The 14,948-nt window shown below is 41.5% G+C and overlaps 1 protein-coding gene across 2 annotated transcripts in view; it reads right to left on the reverse strand.

The window, feature by feature from the left end:
• Positions 1-14,948, reverse strand: part of LOC140481405 (coiled-coil domain-containing protein 138-like) — a 114,006-nt gene that overhangs the window by 38,941 nt on the left and 60,117 nt on the right. For both annotated transcript variants that reach the window (XR_011961521.1, XM_072577547.1), the window contains exons 8-9: positions 14,820-14,897; positions 2,946-3,059 (exon numbers count right to left, since the gene is read on the reverse strand). Coding sequence is in view for 1 of the 2 variants with exons in the window: in XM_072577547.1 (XP_072433648.1) it covers positions 2,946-3,059; positions 14,820-14,897 (192 nt within the window). In the remaining variant the exon portion in view is untranslated. The remainder of the gene's footprint in view (positions 1-2,945; positions 3,060-14,819; positions 14,898-14,948) is intronic.

Genomic DNA, 14,948 nt, shown 5'->3' on the forward strand with positions numbered 1-14,948 from the left:
TTTATTGGTCAGAGCATTGAGTATTGGAGTTGGGAGGTAAAGTTGGTACTGTACAGGAGATTGGTTAGGCCACATATGGAATATTGTATGCAATTCTCATCTATTGGAAAGATGTTGTGAAACTTGGAAGAATTCATAAAAGTTTTACAAGGTTGTTGCCAGGATTGGAGGGTTTGAACTATCGGGAGAGGCTAAATAGTCTGGGACTATTTTCCCTGGAGGCTGAGGGGTGACCTTAGAAAGGTTTGTAAAATCATGAGGGACATAGATAGGGTAAATAGATTTTTTCGCTGGGATGGGGGAGCCCAGAACTAGAGAGTATAAGTTTAAGGTGAGAGGGGAAACATTTAGAAGGGACTTAAAGGGCAACTTTTTCAAAGAGAGGGTGGTGCATGTATGGAATGAACTGCCAGAGGAAATGGTGGAGCCTGGTACAATTACAGCATTTAAAAGGCATCTGGATGGGTTTATGAATAGGAAGGGTTAGGAGGGATATGGTCCAAGTGCTGGCAAATGGGACTAGATTAATTTAGGATATCTGGTTGACATGGATAAGTTGGATTGAAGGGTGTGTTTCTGTGCTCTACATCTTGCTGATGCTAATTTATATCATTGACACAAAGGCATGGTAAATTTGCAGACAGCACCAACATTGGTAGTAAAGAATGTTGTGAAGAAACATAAGGAAGTTCCAGATGACGACAGATATATTGAGTGAGCAGACAAAAATCTGGCAGATGGAGTATAATGTGGAAAAATGTGAATTTGTTCACTTTAGCAGGAGGAGTTTTGAGCCGTAGAATGGTGTAGGTATCAACAGCATAATCACAAAACATTTGTACATGAGCGCAGCATGTAATGATGATACACTTACATTACATAGGGCATTTGTGAGGCTAAATCACAAATACTGTATGCAGTTATGGTCTCCATATGTAAGGAAGGATGTAAATGTATTGGACATGATTCAGAGAAGGTTGACTAGAGAAGGTTGGAATGAATGGGTTCTCTTGTGCTCCAATTTCGTATGTTTGTATGTCTGTCCAAAGACTTTACCTTCTCAGCTACACTGAAACTTGAAGGCTCAAAGGCTTTTTTGGAGTCCTTCATAGCATCTTCCAACACACACGAAACAATCTTCCCACTTTCACAGCTCCTCAGGACTTCTTCCGAGTCCTGACTCCAAATTCTTGCTGCTTACTAATTCCTGGAACTTTCTCCTAAATTTGTCCTAACAATACAAGCCATCCAACTGCTCATGATACCTTCCCTGCAGGACAGCTAAAAGTTCACACTTTGAACATGAGTCTGCCCAGTCTCTGTCTTTTTCTCACTATAGTGATCCTGGAACTGCAATTCACTGCAATGAGCCATTTTATTTTTTTTTTAATTCACCCCGGAACTGCTTTCCAGTGACCTTCAAACTGTCCTCAGTGACCTATGAAAAAAATGCAATAACGTTCTGATGGGCAGAATTGAATGTTGCTACCTAGCAACTCTGAAACTGCTTAACCCAAATTTGGAGGTGCTGGTGTTGGACTGTGATGGACAAAGTAGAAAATCACACAACAGCAGGTTATAGTCCAACAGATTTATTTGAAAATACAGCAGTCCGAAAGCTTGTACTTTTAAATAAACCTGGTGGACTAAAACCTGGTGTCATGTGATTTTCAACTTGATCCAAATGTATTACGTTGTCCCAGATTTTGGCAAAGGATTTCATCAGAATGTATATGCTAGTTTCCAAGTTTAATTTGAATTTCGTTCTTGGAGTAAGTGACATTAACACCAATACATAATTCTTAAGGATCAAGTTTTGACATATGATACATATTTCTAGAATGAATTTCATTAAAACATTGAGAAAACAGAATAGTGTATTAGTCTGACATCTTATTTATTATTTCACTCATTCCTATTGCCTCTCACAAAAATTCCTGGTCCTAATAAACAAACACTGTATTGGTGTTCATGTGCACAGAAAATGGGTTAATATACCAATTTACAGGAACCACAGTTATGTTAAAAATAGGATATTAGGCTTGTATAGAGAGACTTGAGATTCTTTGTTCCACTGGAAAAAAGGAAAGCTAAGAATAAATTTTAATGAAGTACTATTAAAAAAATCAAAATGTATTTTATAAAATAGCCATATGTTTGAATAATGTTTCCAAGGGATACCACATCAATGAAAAAAATACGTGAGCTTACATGGAAACTTTGGGGATCCCAGATGTTATTATGTGAGTTAATTGCAGAAGCCATTACTAAAGATAAACTAGCATCATTGAGATAACTAACAGTGAAACCAATCTATGACACACGAGTTAGATCTCAGATACAAGAAGGTGAAAGAGCAGTGAGTGACTGATCACACTGAACACTAGACTGACGACCAGGAGGTATAGCACACCACAGTTAATAAAAATGATGCCATTGGTGCCTATCAATTAGTAAAAGTTCGAGAACAGAAGCAACATTACAAGGAGTTTTAGGACCAGCATTACAGAGCTTAGAATTGAGATGGTGTCTAGATAGAAGATGATAGCAGGGTTGGAATTTTGAGAGATCTTGATGATGAGATTTCAAGAGGATGGGAATGGTGCCTATTAATGGGAGTTAATAATTATGTTAAAATATTTGAATGTTCAAGAGATGAAGGAGATTGCGATATTTCCCACAGAGATAAGCCTGCTAGGTGGTTTATGAAGAAAGCTGTGGATAAATTCAGAACAAGGGCGAGGATTGTAAAAATGATAAGGATGAGAAAAATGCAGTAAATGATGTAGCTGTATTATTTATTCAAAATGTACTGCTGTTGGAAAAAAGGATGGGGTCTGAGTAATGATGGATAGGATACAAATGATTGAATTTTAAAAATCAGTAAAATACAATCTGTGCACAATTTCACATAAGAAGCCAGCAAATGCAGCAAAATGTCTTACTCGATTGGTTCTACGAAGAGGCTGAATTTTTTCCTGTTTTTCCAAACTTATCTCTTTCATGTCTGTGGAAACATTTTCATGATGTTTCTGCGCCACACATAGCTCATGCTTTCTCTGCAAGAGAGTAACATTTGAGGTGTTTTTAAAAGTATAATGACACATTGCAGTGAGATAAAACAGAACATTAAATAACACAAAGCTGTTTCATTAATTATGATTAAGGAAAAAATGCTGGGTGTAGATTCTTTGATGAATTCAATTTTTTTAGAGATGTTACAAAATTAGACTCAGCACCAGTTGTCAATCCTGGAATTATTCCCAAACTCCCAACAAACCATTTTGTGACAACTCTATGCATTACTGAAACAGATTTAATGCACAAAGGAGTTAGCCTAAAATTGACTACTGGAACTTGTCATTTGCCCTCAATTCAAGTTTCATTGTGATGAGACATAAGTTGATTGGCTAAATTACAAATTGAGTATTAGTACCAGGCTTTAAACCTGACAAGTGATTGAACTAAATGGATACATAATCCTTCCAGTCATAAATAATAGGGACATTGGAATAAATTCAAAAGTCTTCACAACCACCCATATGCATATTGTGGCTACAACAGGTGCGAGACTGGAAATTTAGCAGCTTCTAACTCACCTCCTGACTCATCAAATCACCCATATGTATCCTGTGGCTACAACAACAGGTCAGAGATTGGAAATTTTGCAGCCTGTAACTCACTTTCTGACTCATCAAAGCTTCATCAAACCACATACAAGGTATAAGTCAGGAAATATTGAAATGTTGTTCATTGCCTGGATGAGTACAGCTCCATTACTCATGAAGCTCAAAACCACACAGTCCACTTGATGCGCATCCCATTCACTACCAGTGTGTACACATCACATTCAAGATGCAGCACAGCAAAATAGCAAGTTCACTTTGGCAACACTTTTAAAACTCGCAACATAGCACATCTCTTGAAAGATGTTTTAAAAATCCATTCACTAATGCTGTCCAATAAAAATGCTAATTAGGCACAAATATGGCAACAATGACACCATTCCAATGTCCCTATTATTAATAAGTAGAAAGACTGTGAATCAATTTAGTTCAATCATTTGTCGTGTTTAAAGCTGGTATTAATACTCAGTTTGTAGTTTAGCCAATCAATTTATGCCTCATCACAGTGAAACTTGAATTGAAGGGTTATGACAGGTTCCAATCATCAATTTTGGGCCAACTCCTTTGTGCATTAAATCTGCTTCAGTAATGCACAGCAGTTGTCACAAAATGGTTTGTTGGGAGTTTGAGAACAATTCCAGACCCTTTAATTTCATTTTAAAAATGCCTTAAATACATTAACATAATGCAGTTAACTTTTCTACAGATGTGGAATGAACTTTATCAAAAAAATTACTTGGATTCAGAATATAAATGAACAGAGAAGTTAAGGCATTAACTTTTGCATTTTCTGTGTCAAAATGTCAGTCAACACCTTGCTGGCTTTAAACCTGGCTGCCCCAGAATGATAATGGCTAGAGGATAGGACTCTCTCCCACACCAACACCCCACTGCCAGGAACAGGAAATCCTGTCCTTGAGAATTTCCTGTAGTCCTAATGGAGAACACTGGCAGACTGACCACTGTTGGGACTACAGCACATCCTGGAAATTGGGGTAAGTTTGAGCACTTTGGACAGACAGTGATTGAAAATAGTCAGAAGGGTTGAGAGTGTTGGAGAGAAGAGAGGGATAGGTTGAAACACAAAGCGGTAGGTACAGTGAGCACAGGAAATCCAAACGAAATGGTGAGCTAGCCACTTGCTTTATCTTACTTGCACACACTTCCTTCAAATAGTCGGAGTCAGGGGCGGGGGCAGGGGTGGTGGGGAGCTGCCTTAATCACCCTCTAATGCTCCAAAACATTTTCACCTCTCAGTTTCACTAACCATTCCACTCTGGGAGTCAATGAAAATTATGCATACATACACTGTGCAATATGAATATTTAAAAAATGCCTAATCTACATCTGTATTTCCTTTTTATGATTATTTGTTCATAGGATGTGGGTGTTGCTGGTTAGGATAGCAATTATTGCCCATCCCTAAATGCCCTTGAGGTGTTGAGTAGCTTGCCCCTCTTGAACAGATGTAGGCCAGGGGCAGGGGCAAAATCACATGACCTGCTACTGCTTAGGCACAGGCCCCTGTCCTTGGAGCATAGTGACTTGTCCCTGATCAGGACACATTCGGCCCTCTAGAGCCCTTGTATTGACCCTCATGTATCAAGGCCCCAAAGGATATTTTCACATCCAGCAGAGATTTTCCTGCACATTCACCCTCCTCATCTACTGTGTCCATTGCTATCGATGTGGTCTCCTCTACATCGGGAAGACAGAATGACAACTCATGGAACATCTCTGGCACACATGCACCAAACAACTCCATCCGCCGTATGGCTGACCACTCCACCAAGAAGATGCAAGTCCTGGGCATCCTCCACTACCAAATGCAAGCCACTGGACAACTGGAGGAAGAATACCTCATCTTCTGCCTTGGGACCCTTCAACCACATGGCATCAACATCGACTTCACTAGTTTCCAAATCTCCCCTCCCCCTCATCTCAGATCCGTCCTTCCAACTCGACACCGCCCTCTTGACCTGTCCTATCTGTTGACCTTCCTTCCCACCAACCTATCACAATTATCTCCCACCTAGATCTACCTGTTGCCTTCCTACCTACCTCCCCCCACCCCACCCTCCTATTAATCTCTCAGCCCACTTCCCCTCAATTTTCTGATGAAGGGCTTATGCCCAAAATGTCAACTCTCCTGTTCCTTGGATGCTACCTGACCTGCTGTGCTTTTCCAGCACCACACTTTTTGACTCTGACTCTACAGCATCTGCAGTCCTCACTTTCTCCTAATGTATCTCCCTGTCATGGGCCCTGCTGTCAGTAAGGAAATTCCTCGATTTTGTGATAGTGATAGTGAAGGAACAGCAAGATAATCGAGATCAGTTACATGTGCCTAGTAGCTAACGTACTGTAAAACACTGTCTTCTGTATCCCTTGATAAAGCAAGCCATATAATTCAAATTAAATGAACTGCATGTTAACAAGAGAAGAAGTTTACTATTTCCCAACAAGTTTGCAGATGGCTGGGGAGGGGACAAGGGGTGGTTATAAAATTCCCTCGTGGTCTTCCTCTCTCAGGCATTCTCATCCAACCTGTCTGCAATTTTATATTGGCCACGTGAGCTGCTTCCTACACTGCCTCAATTTTGAAGCTGGAAGAAAGAATTCAAACTAGCAATTCACTCTTGTGCATGCCTCCCCCGACAGCATCCTTTCTATATTGAATGATCATCTTCTCAAGGTAGGAGTCTGCAATCCACCCCTCACTCTAGTGTCTCTATCAAGACCCTCACAATTGCCAGGTCTCAGCTCCCTTCCACACGATGAGCTGGGGAGGTGGTAGTAATGTCAACAATGAATTAGTAATGCAGAACTCCAGGCTAATATTCTATAGACATGGGTTCAACATGACAGATGTTAAAATTTGAATTCAATTTAAATGTGGAATGGAAAGCTAGTGTAATAGTGACCACGTAATCACTTTCAATTGTTGTAAACGCCATTCTGCTTCACTCATGTCCTTGAGGAAAGGACGTCTGCCATTTTTACCTGGACTGGCTTACATGTGAACCCAACCTCACAGCAATGACTCTTAACTGAAGTAAGTAGAGATTCTTAATAAATGATATCTAGTCACATACTGTAGAATGCCATATCTCACAAACAAACAGAACAAAAGAAATAAAATAAAAGCCCTGCTATATGTTGTAATCTGGTCCAGGATTTAGCATCTGGTGACTACTCGCAATTCCAGTTCTAGCTATGACTCAAAATACCATACGACTTCTGTCTGACTGAGGGTGCAGAAGTTCCATCTACACTGGATGTTTGCATCAGAAGTGCCTATGATCGGCATGGATGAATTCCTTGCTGATATTCAGGCAGAGATGATTTCAGAAGATTGAAGAATTCCAAATGTTATACCCAGTTCAAAAAAGGGTGTTTATGTCCTGTACATTTTTAAAAGCCATTTGAGAAAATTGCTACACAACTGACTTGTGAGAAAAATCAGAATTTATGGTATGGAAAGGACAGTTGCAACATGAATACAAAATTGGCTGAATAACGGTAAACAAAGAATAGCAGTGTAGGGTAGTTTTTACAATAGAGAAAGTAGGTTATCTAGGATTGGTGCTGACTCCCGCTTTTCTTGAAATATACTAATAACCTAGACCCTGGTGTAAGAGGCACAATTTCAAAGTGTTTGCAAGGTACAAAACTTGGAAACACTGAACTTTAAAGAAAATACTGTAGAATGCCAAAAGGAGATCTGATCTATATGGGTGGGCTTCAGTAAGGCGTTCAACAAGGTTCCCCATGGGAGACTGATTAGCAAGGTTAGATCTCATGGAATACAGGGAGAATTAGCCATTTGGATACAGAACTGGCTCAAAGGTAGAAGACAGAGGGTGGTGGTGGAGGGTTGTTTTTCAGACTGGAGTCTGACCAGTGGAGTGCCACAAGGATCGGTGCTGGGTCCTCTACTTTTTGTCATTTACATAAATGATTTGGACGCGAGCATTAGAGGCACAGTTAGTAAGTTTGCAGATGACACCAAAATTGGAGGTGTAGTGGACAGCGAAGAGGGTTACCTCAGATTACAACAGATCGGCCAATGGGCTGAGAAGTGGCATATGGAGTTTAATTCAGATAAATGCGAGGTGCTGCATTTTGGGAAAGCAAATCTTAGCAGGACTTATGCACTTAATGGTAAGGGCCTAGGGAGTGTTGCTGAACAAAGAGACCTTGGAGTGCAGGTTCATAGCTCCTTGAAAGTGGAGTCGCAGGTAGATAGGATAGTGAAGAAGGCGTTTGGTATGCTTTCCTTTATTGGTCAGAGTATTGAGTACAGGAGTTGGGAGGTCATGTTGCGGCTGGACAGGACATTGGTTAGGCCACTGTTGGAATATTGCGTGCAATTCTGGTCTCCTTCCTATCGGAAAGATGTTGTGAAACTTGAAAGGGTTCAGAAAAGATTTACAAGGATGTTGCCAGGGTTGGAGGATTTGAGCTACAGGGAGAGGCTGAACAGGCTTGGGGCTGTTTTCCCTGCAGCATCGGAGGCTGAGGGGTGACCTTATAGACGTTTACAAAATTATGAGGGGCATGGATAGAATAAATAGACAAAGTCTTTTCCATGGGGTTGGGGAGTCCAGATCTAGATGGCATAGGTTTAGGATGAGAGGGGAAAGATATAAAAGAGACCTAAGGGGCTGGAATAATTGCAACATTTAAGAGGCATTTGGATGGGTACATGAATAGGAAGGGTTTGGAGGGATATGGGCCGGGTGCTGGCAGGTGGGACTAGATTGGGTTGGGATATCTGGTCGGCATGGACAGGTTGGACCGAAAGGTCTGTTTCCATGCTGTACATCTCTATGACTCTATGACAGGATGATATGATGAACAGAGAAGTAGCATATGAAATTTAGTGCAGAGAATTGAGAAGTCAATCACTTTGGTTGGATGAACACAGGGGCGCAACATAAAATGAAGAGCACAATTCCAAAATGGATTTGGAATGGGCATGTAAATAAATCATTAAAGGTGACAGGACAGGCTGAGAGAGTAGGAACATGGATACGTAATTGGCTGAATGATAGTAAACAAAGAATAGTGATGACAGGTAGTTTTTCACAAAGAAAAAATGTTTATATTAATCATAATAATATTTTAATTATCCATGCACCATTTATCATCAGAGGAATACACTACTAAAGCAAATAAGTTATCTTAAACTTACCATACTGCTTCGGTTTAACTGGTGTACTGAGTGGAATCTTACAGGAGCCAGAGCAACATGGACTATGTGGGATTTGTGGCAGAATTGGATGAGAAGTTTGGCACAAATGTTTCAATATTGGGAGCATCTAAAAGCATTTTTCTGGTTTTGCCAAGTAGTGAGGTAAGGTTTTTGCTAGGCAGTGGCAAAATGCCAATTAAGGGGGATTATTGCTTGATAATAACACTGCAGTTCATCTTATTAGTATCTAGCTACCCATCTTACCAAACAAGTCAGTGTGAAGAATTCTCAACATGTAAGTCAGAGCAGGCAGCTGATGACTTCAGCTTGCTGCTGGCTGTAATGAGCTTTCATGTTGGACACCAGACACCAAAATCTCAGGGTGGCATGGTGGCTCAGTAGTTAGTACTGCTGCCTTACAGTGCCAGGGACCTGGGTTCAATTCCAGTCTTGGGTGACTGTCTGGGTGGAGTTTGCATGTTCCTTGTTTCTATGTGGGTTTCTGCCAGTTGCTCCAGTTTCCTCCCATTGTCCAAAGATGTAGTTAGGTGGATTGGCAATGCTAAATTACCCTTAATGTTCAGGGGTGTGTGGGTTAGATGTATTAGCCATGACAAATGCAGGGACAGAGTCGGAGGGTTGGTCTGGGTGGGATGGTACTGATGTGGACTTGTTGGGCTGAATGGCCTGTTTCCATACTGTGGAGAATACTGTTCTTTAAAGGCATACTCTATGGACAGGCCATACACACACTACATCTAGAGATGTTGGTGTCTAGCATGTGCCAAGCTTCAAAAGTCTTCATGCCACATCTCTGATCCGCTTGCCATATGTTTTGAACTTCAATGCTCCACCTCAGACTGCATTGACAACTATCATTGCAAAGCTGCTGTAAGGACACTGTGTATTCAGGGACATACACCCAGCTCATGGACTGGACTGCATCCCTCATTCAAGGCAGACAGATGGCACTCATGATATCCCAGCACAGTAAGCCAAAGGCAGTCTCCAATACCAGCCCAAGGATTTGGAAGCAGTCAGTCAGCTGCTCAGGGCGGTCACAATCAGAATCCTCTCCTCATAAGGCCTGAGGAGTTAAATGTGTGGCAGCCCATCAACTGTCTTATTTCTGCTCTCCAGTGCGCTGTTTTCTTCCTAGATTGAGATTGAGTTAGGCAGATGGAGATGAAAGTAGGTGACACAGCTGATGTTTTTGTACAGTTAGGGGATTGCCCCAAACAAGTGAGTAGGCACTGTAGAAGGTATGCCGGGTTAGTCATGTCAGGGGTTGGGATGGGTTACAGCGATTGTATGAAAAATTTTGTAGATGTTACATCGTGAGAGTGGTAGATCTTGGGCCTTGCTGGGTGGTAGGTACGGTAGAATGAGCGTATCAGAGAGAAGACAGTGGCACGTTTGGTGGCAGAATGGGGAAGCTCATTGAGATTCTTCCTATATTGCTCGTTATTCCTCCGGATGGCTGAGACTGCAAGAACCCAGGTGACAATTTCAGCCTAGGCAATCATAGTCTGGTATTATGGTCTCCACTGCTGTTCCTGTGGGAAGAGGACATCCCATGTCTGCACTAACTGTACGGCACGGTGCAGACATGGGTGGCACGGTGGCACAGTGGTTAGCACTGCTGCCTCACAGCGCCAGAGACCCAGGTTCAATTCCCGCCTCAGGCGACTGACTGTGTGGAGTTTGCACGTTCTCCCCGTGTCTGCGTGGGTTTCCTCCGGGTGCTCCGGTTTCCTCCCACAGTCCAAAGATGTGTAGGTCAGGTGAATTGGCTATGCTAAATTGCCCGTAGTGTTAGGTAAGGGGTAAATGTAGGGGTATGGGTGGGTTGCGCTTCGGAGGGTCGGTGTGGACTTGTTGGGCCGAAGGGCCTGTTTCGACGCTGTAATGTAATCTAATCTAAACTGTCCAGCAGGACCTCCAAGTCCCTGCCTGGAAAGCAGGCGACCACTTTCTCTCCGTCTGCCATGACTAAGGCACTGAGAGTGCGTGTCCAGGTGCACAACAGGCTTTTAAAACTGGGATAGGTACACAGGATGCCAGTTGTTCAGCAAATATCCAGTGAGTGATGTTTGTTCAGGGTTTGTTATGTGCTAAAATGAGACTAGAATCAGATTTGACAAACTTCACAGGGGCAGAGTAGATAGTTAACGAGGTGCATTTGTTCAGATATGGCAAGAAATCTTGGTGAGTATCAAAGCAAGAATCCTTCCATAAAACTTAACACAAGTCCAAGTTAACTAAAATAAATTAAGTCCAAATGTCTAATTCTGGGCATCATACTTTAGGAAAAATTTGTGTAAGCATTGGCGAGGGTGCAGAAAATATTTGTAAGAGTGGTTACTGGGTGAGAACTTCAGTGTGGTTGAAAGATTGGAGAAATTGGGACTGATCTCGAGAAGAGGAAGTTGGGCCAGAAATCTTGAGGTCTAAGCAGAGTAGATAGAACAAATCTCTTCCCATTGATGGATGCATGGAGCAATTGAGGGCACAGATTTAAGGTAATTGACATCAAGATCTCATCTGATCGAGTATGGTATCAAGGAGTCCTCGCAAAAATGTAATCAATGTATATCAGGAGGAACACTCTCCACTGGTTGCAGTCATTCCTGACGCAAAGATTGTGGTTATTGGAGTGCAGTCATCTCAGATCCAAGACATCTCTGCAGGAGTTCCTTAGGGTAGTGACCGAGGCCAAACAATTTTGAGCTGTTTCAACAATGGTCTTCTCTCCATTGTAAGATCAGAAGTGGGGATGTTAGCTGATGATTGCACAACATTCAGCACATTCCTGATTCCTCAGATGTTGGAGCAGTCCTTGTCCAAATGCAACAAGACCTGAACAATTTCCAGGCTTGGGATGAAAAGTGGCAAGTTATATTTGCAGCACACAAAGGCTAGGCAATGACAATCTCCAATATGAGATAATCTAACCATCACCTCTTGAAATTTAAGGGTGTTATCATTACCGAATCCTCTACCAAAACATCCTGAGATTAATCATTGACCAGAAACTGAATTTGACTAGCCACATAACTACAATGGCTACAAGACCATGTCAGGGGCAAGGAATCCTGCAGTGCGTAACTCACCTCCTGACTCACCAAAGACTGTCCACCATCGAGAAGGCACAAGTCAGGAGCCTGATGGAATACTCCCCACTTATCTGGATGACTACAGCTCCTCTAATACTCAAGGAGCTTGACATCATCCAGGACAAAGCAGTCTGCTTGACTGCATCATATCCACAACATTTAGTCACTCCACGCTCAGTAGCAGCAACGTGTGCTGTCTGCAAGCTGAACTGGAGAAATTCACCAAAGCTTCTTTGACAGCACTTTCAAACCCATGACCACTTCCATCACAAAACTCAAAGGCAGCAAGTACTTTGGGAACATACCACCTACAAGTTCCCCTGTAATCTTCCCAATTTGAAAAAGTATTGTCATTTCTTCAGTGCCTTTGGGTCAAAATTCCCTCCTGAATGACACCGTAGATATACCAACAGCACATGGATTACAGTGCTTCAAAAAGGCAGTTTACCACTACCTTCTTATGGACAACTAGGGACAGGCAATAAAATGTGGCCCATCCATTGGCAATTACATTTTATGAGTAAATTAAGAAAAACATAGTGAGAGAGGCAATGGCAACAGGAGGAAAAATGTTTTCATGCAGTTAAGGTTAAGATGGAGAATACACTGCCTGATATTGTGGTGGAGTAATGGTCAAGTGAGTCTTTCTAAAGGGGGACTGGATTATTATCTGAAAAGAAAAATAATTGCAGCATTATGGGGTAAAGTCAGGGGAGTGCCACTAGGTGAATGACTCCTTCTGTACAGAAGCATCAGGCCTACTAAGCTGTAACAAGGCAAGTCATTATTAAAAAACCAACAGAACACTGGAGCTGATGATTATACAGCACCTTTTATGTTCTCCAAATATCCCAAAATCTTTACAGTCAATTAAGTGCTTTTGAACAGTAGTCACGAAGGGCTAGATTTTTAACAGTCAGTTGCATTGAAAAATTCTTCAAGATGAATTCTGTGGGAATCTTTTATTGTTAACTTTTAAAACATTACTTAGTGTCAGTCCTCACTACGGAAGATAGACTGAGTTGTCTACTGAGTTCCTTACCTTTTCAGTATCAAGGCACACTTCAAACAGAAACAGTTCCAAGACACACCCACTTATTTAGCTGAATTGATTGCCATATTTACTTGCATTTACTGTAGCATAGTAGGAATGGAAACACCAATTATCAATGAGGCTTCCCATGGTGTCGTCACTCTCCACCCACCATCCATCTAGCCATCTCTCACAACATGTGCCCATCCTGTGGAGGTTGCTATGCAGCCCAGTCATGGAGAGGAAGCTCAGTCACTAGAAGCAGAAGCTGCATCCCAACATGCAAGGATCAGATGAGTAGAATCCCTCTGGCTCAGACTCAGCTCCGGCAAAGGGCCAGTTCTACATGCTGGAACTCCTGCACCTGCCACATTCTTGGCTCCAGTCTGGTGTGACCCTAACAACCCGTAGTAGCTGGGGCAAGCGATCTGACTGGCTCAGCCCAGAAAAGGGGCAAAGGTAATGGATTAATCAATAGCTAACTAGGCAGAGAAGAATCTTATTTGTAAAACACTGCCCTCTGTTCATCTCACAGATTAAAGTCTGTACATTTCGATGAGACTCAATATTTTCCCCATAATGCTATATAGGGGAACAGTGTCATTTTATAATTCTGAATAAAAACATTATGGGCATTATATATAAATATGAAACCATACACATTAGTGTTCAGAGATCAGGCAATTTCTTCCATTTTGCTGAATGCTGAAAGCAAGTTACAATCAAGAACAATGTTGAAAAAAAGTGTTGTAATAACCAATAATAGAGACAATGTTTGTGGTGAACTTTACACTTTATTGACGAGGTGTGAATTCCATTGAGCTTTTTTAGAGGGATCTTGCTGCATGACCCAGCGGGATTCCTTGTCATACCTTACCAAACATGACTCATTAACTATATACCCCACCACTATGGCATCCCTCACGTCTGATTCGAGTGCCATTTTATCACGTGCCATTCCAGAATAAATTGACACTCAGTAAATACCCACCGAAAGATTAGTAGCCTTTGCACACACACCTTTCAAGTGCTGTATACACCCAGACAACTGTTGGCGAATTAGCTTTGCCCCCTAGCCCCAGTTAAGTCATGGCTAAGCAACCACAAAGCCATGCTGCTCATGACTAATGCTCTCTTGCTCATGCAACCAAATTCTATCCCACCCATCACTGTTTAACAACCATGTCAGCTCGTAGACTGCAGCAGTTCAAGAGGCAGTTCATTACTACCTTTTCAAGGGCAAGCAGGGATGGACAATAAATACTGACTAGCCAGCAATCTCCAAACCCATGAATGAAAAAAATAAAATGATCACAGTTTACCTTTCCTTTGCTACATCCCACCTAAACACTCTCTACATCCGCATTACTCTGTTCCCAATGCCCCCTGAACACCTGCATCATGATATTGTCCAGTTGGGAAACATGACACACAATTAAGACCAAATGCTGTCATCATTACCAGTGACTAAAACACATAATGGTCTTCTGCATCCAGCTCAGACTTTCTCCCAATGTAAAGTTAGACTTTGATTGATTTCTCATGAGATATTGCCACAAATCTCATCACAGCCCACGTCTCTCAAAACCCGATGAGATCTTGCTCAATGAAATGTAATTCTTTAAGTCAGTTACAATTTTAATATCTATTTTCATATAACTTGACAGATAACATAGATAACAGTTCCTTTTGACTATTCAAGGAATAGGACTTTGTAGTTTGGGGTAAGGGAACAGGAAAAGGAAAGGGAATAAAAAGCGGAGGGAAAAGACGACTGAATGTTTTCTTTATTACTTTATATCCTCCATTGATTTTGTAATAGTTTCTAATAATCATCTTAAACTCACTTGTAGATTTTCTAAACGATTTTGCACCTTTTTGGCCTGAGTTTCCAACTTCTTATTGTGCTGCTTTATATCATTAATCTGAAAAATATCACCAGAAGCAACTGCATTAACAGATATGTGCAAAACAAA

This window comes from Chiloscyllium punctatum, chromosome 9 (genome assembly GCF_047496795.1).
Source record: "Chiloscyllium punctatum isolate Juve2018m chromosome 9, sChiPun1.3, whole genome shotgun sequence".
Taxonomy (NCBI): Eukaryota; Metazoa; Chordata; class Chondrichthyes; order Orectolobiformes; family Hemiscylliidae; genus Chiloscyllium; species Chiloscyllium punctatum.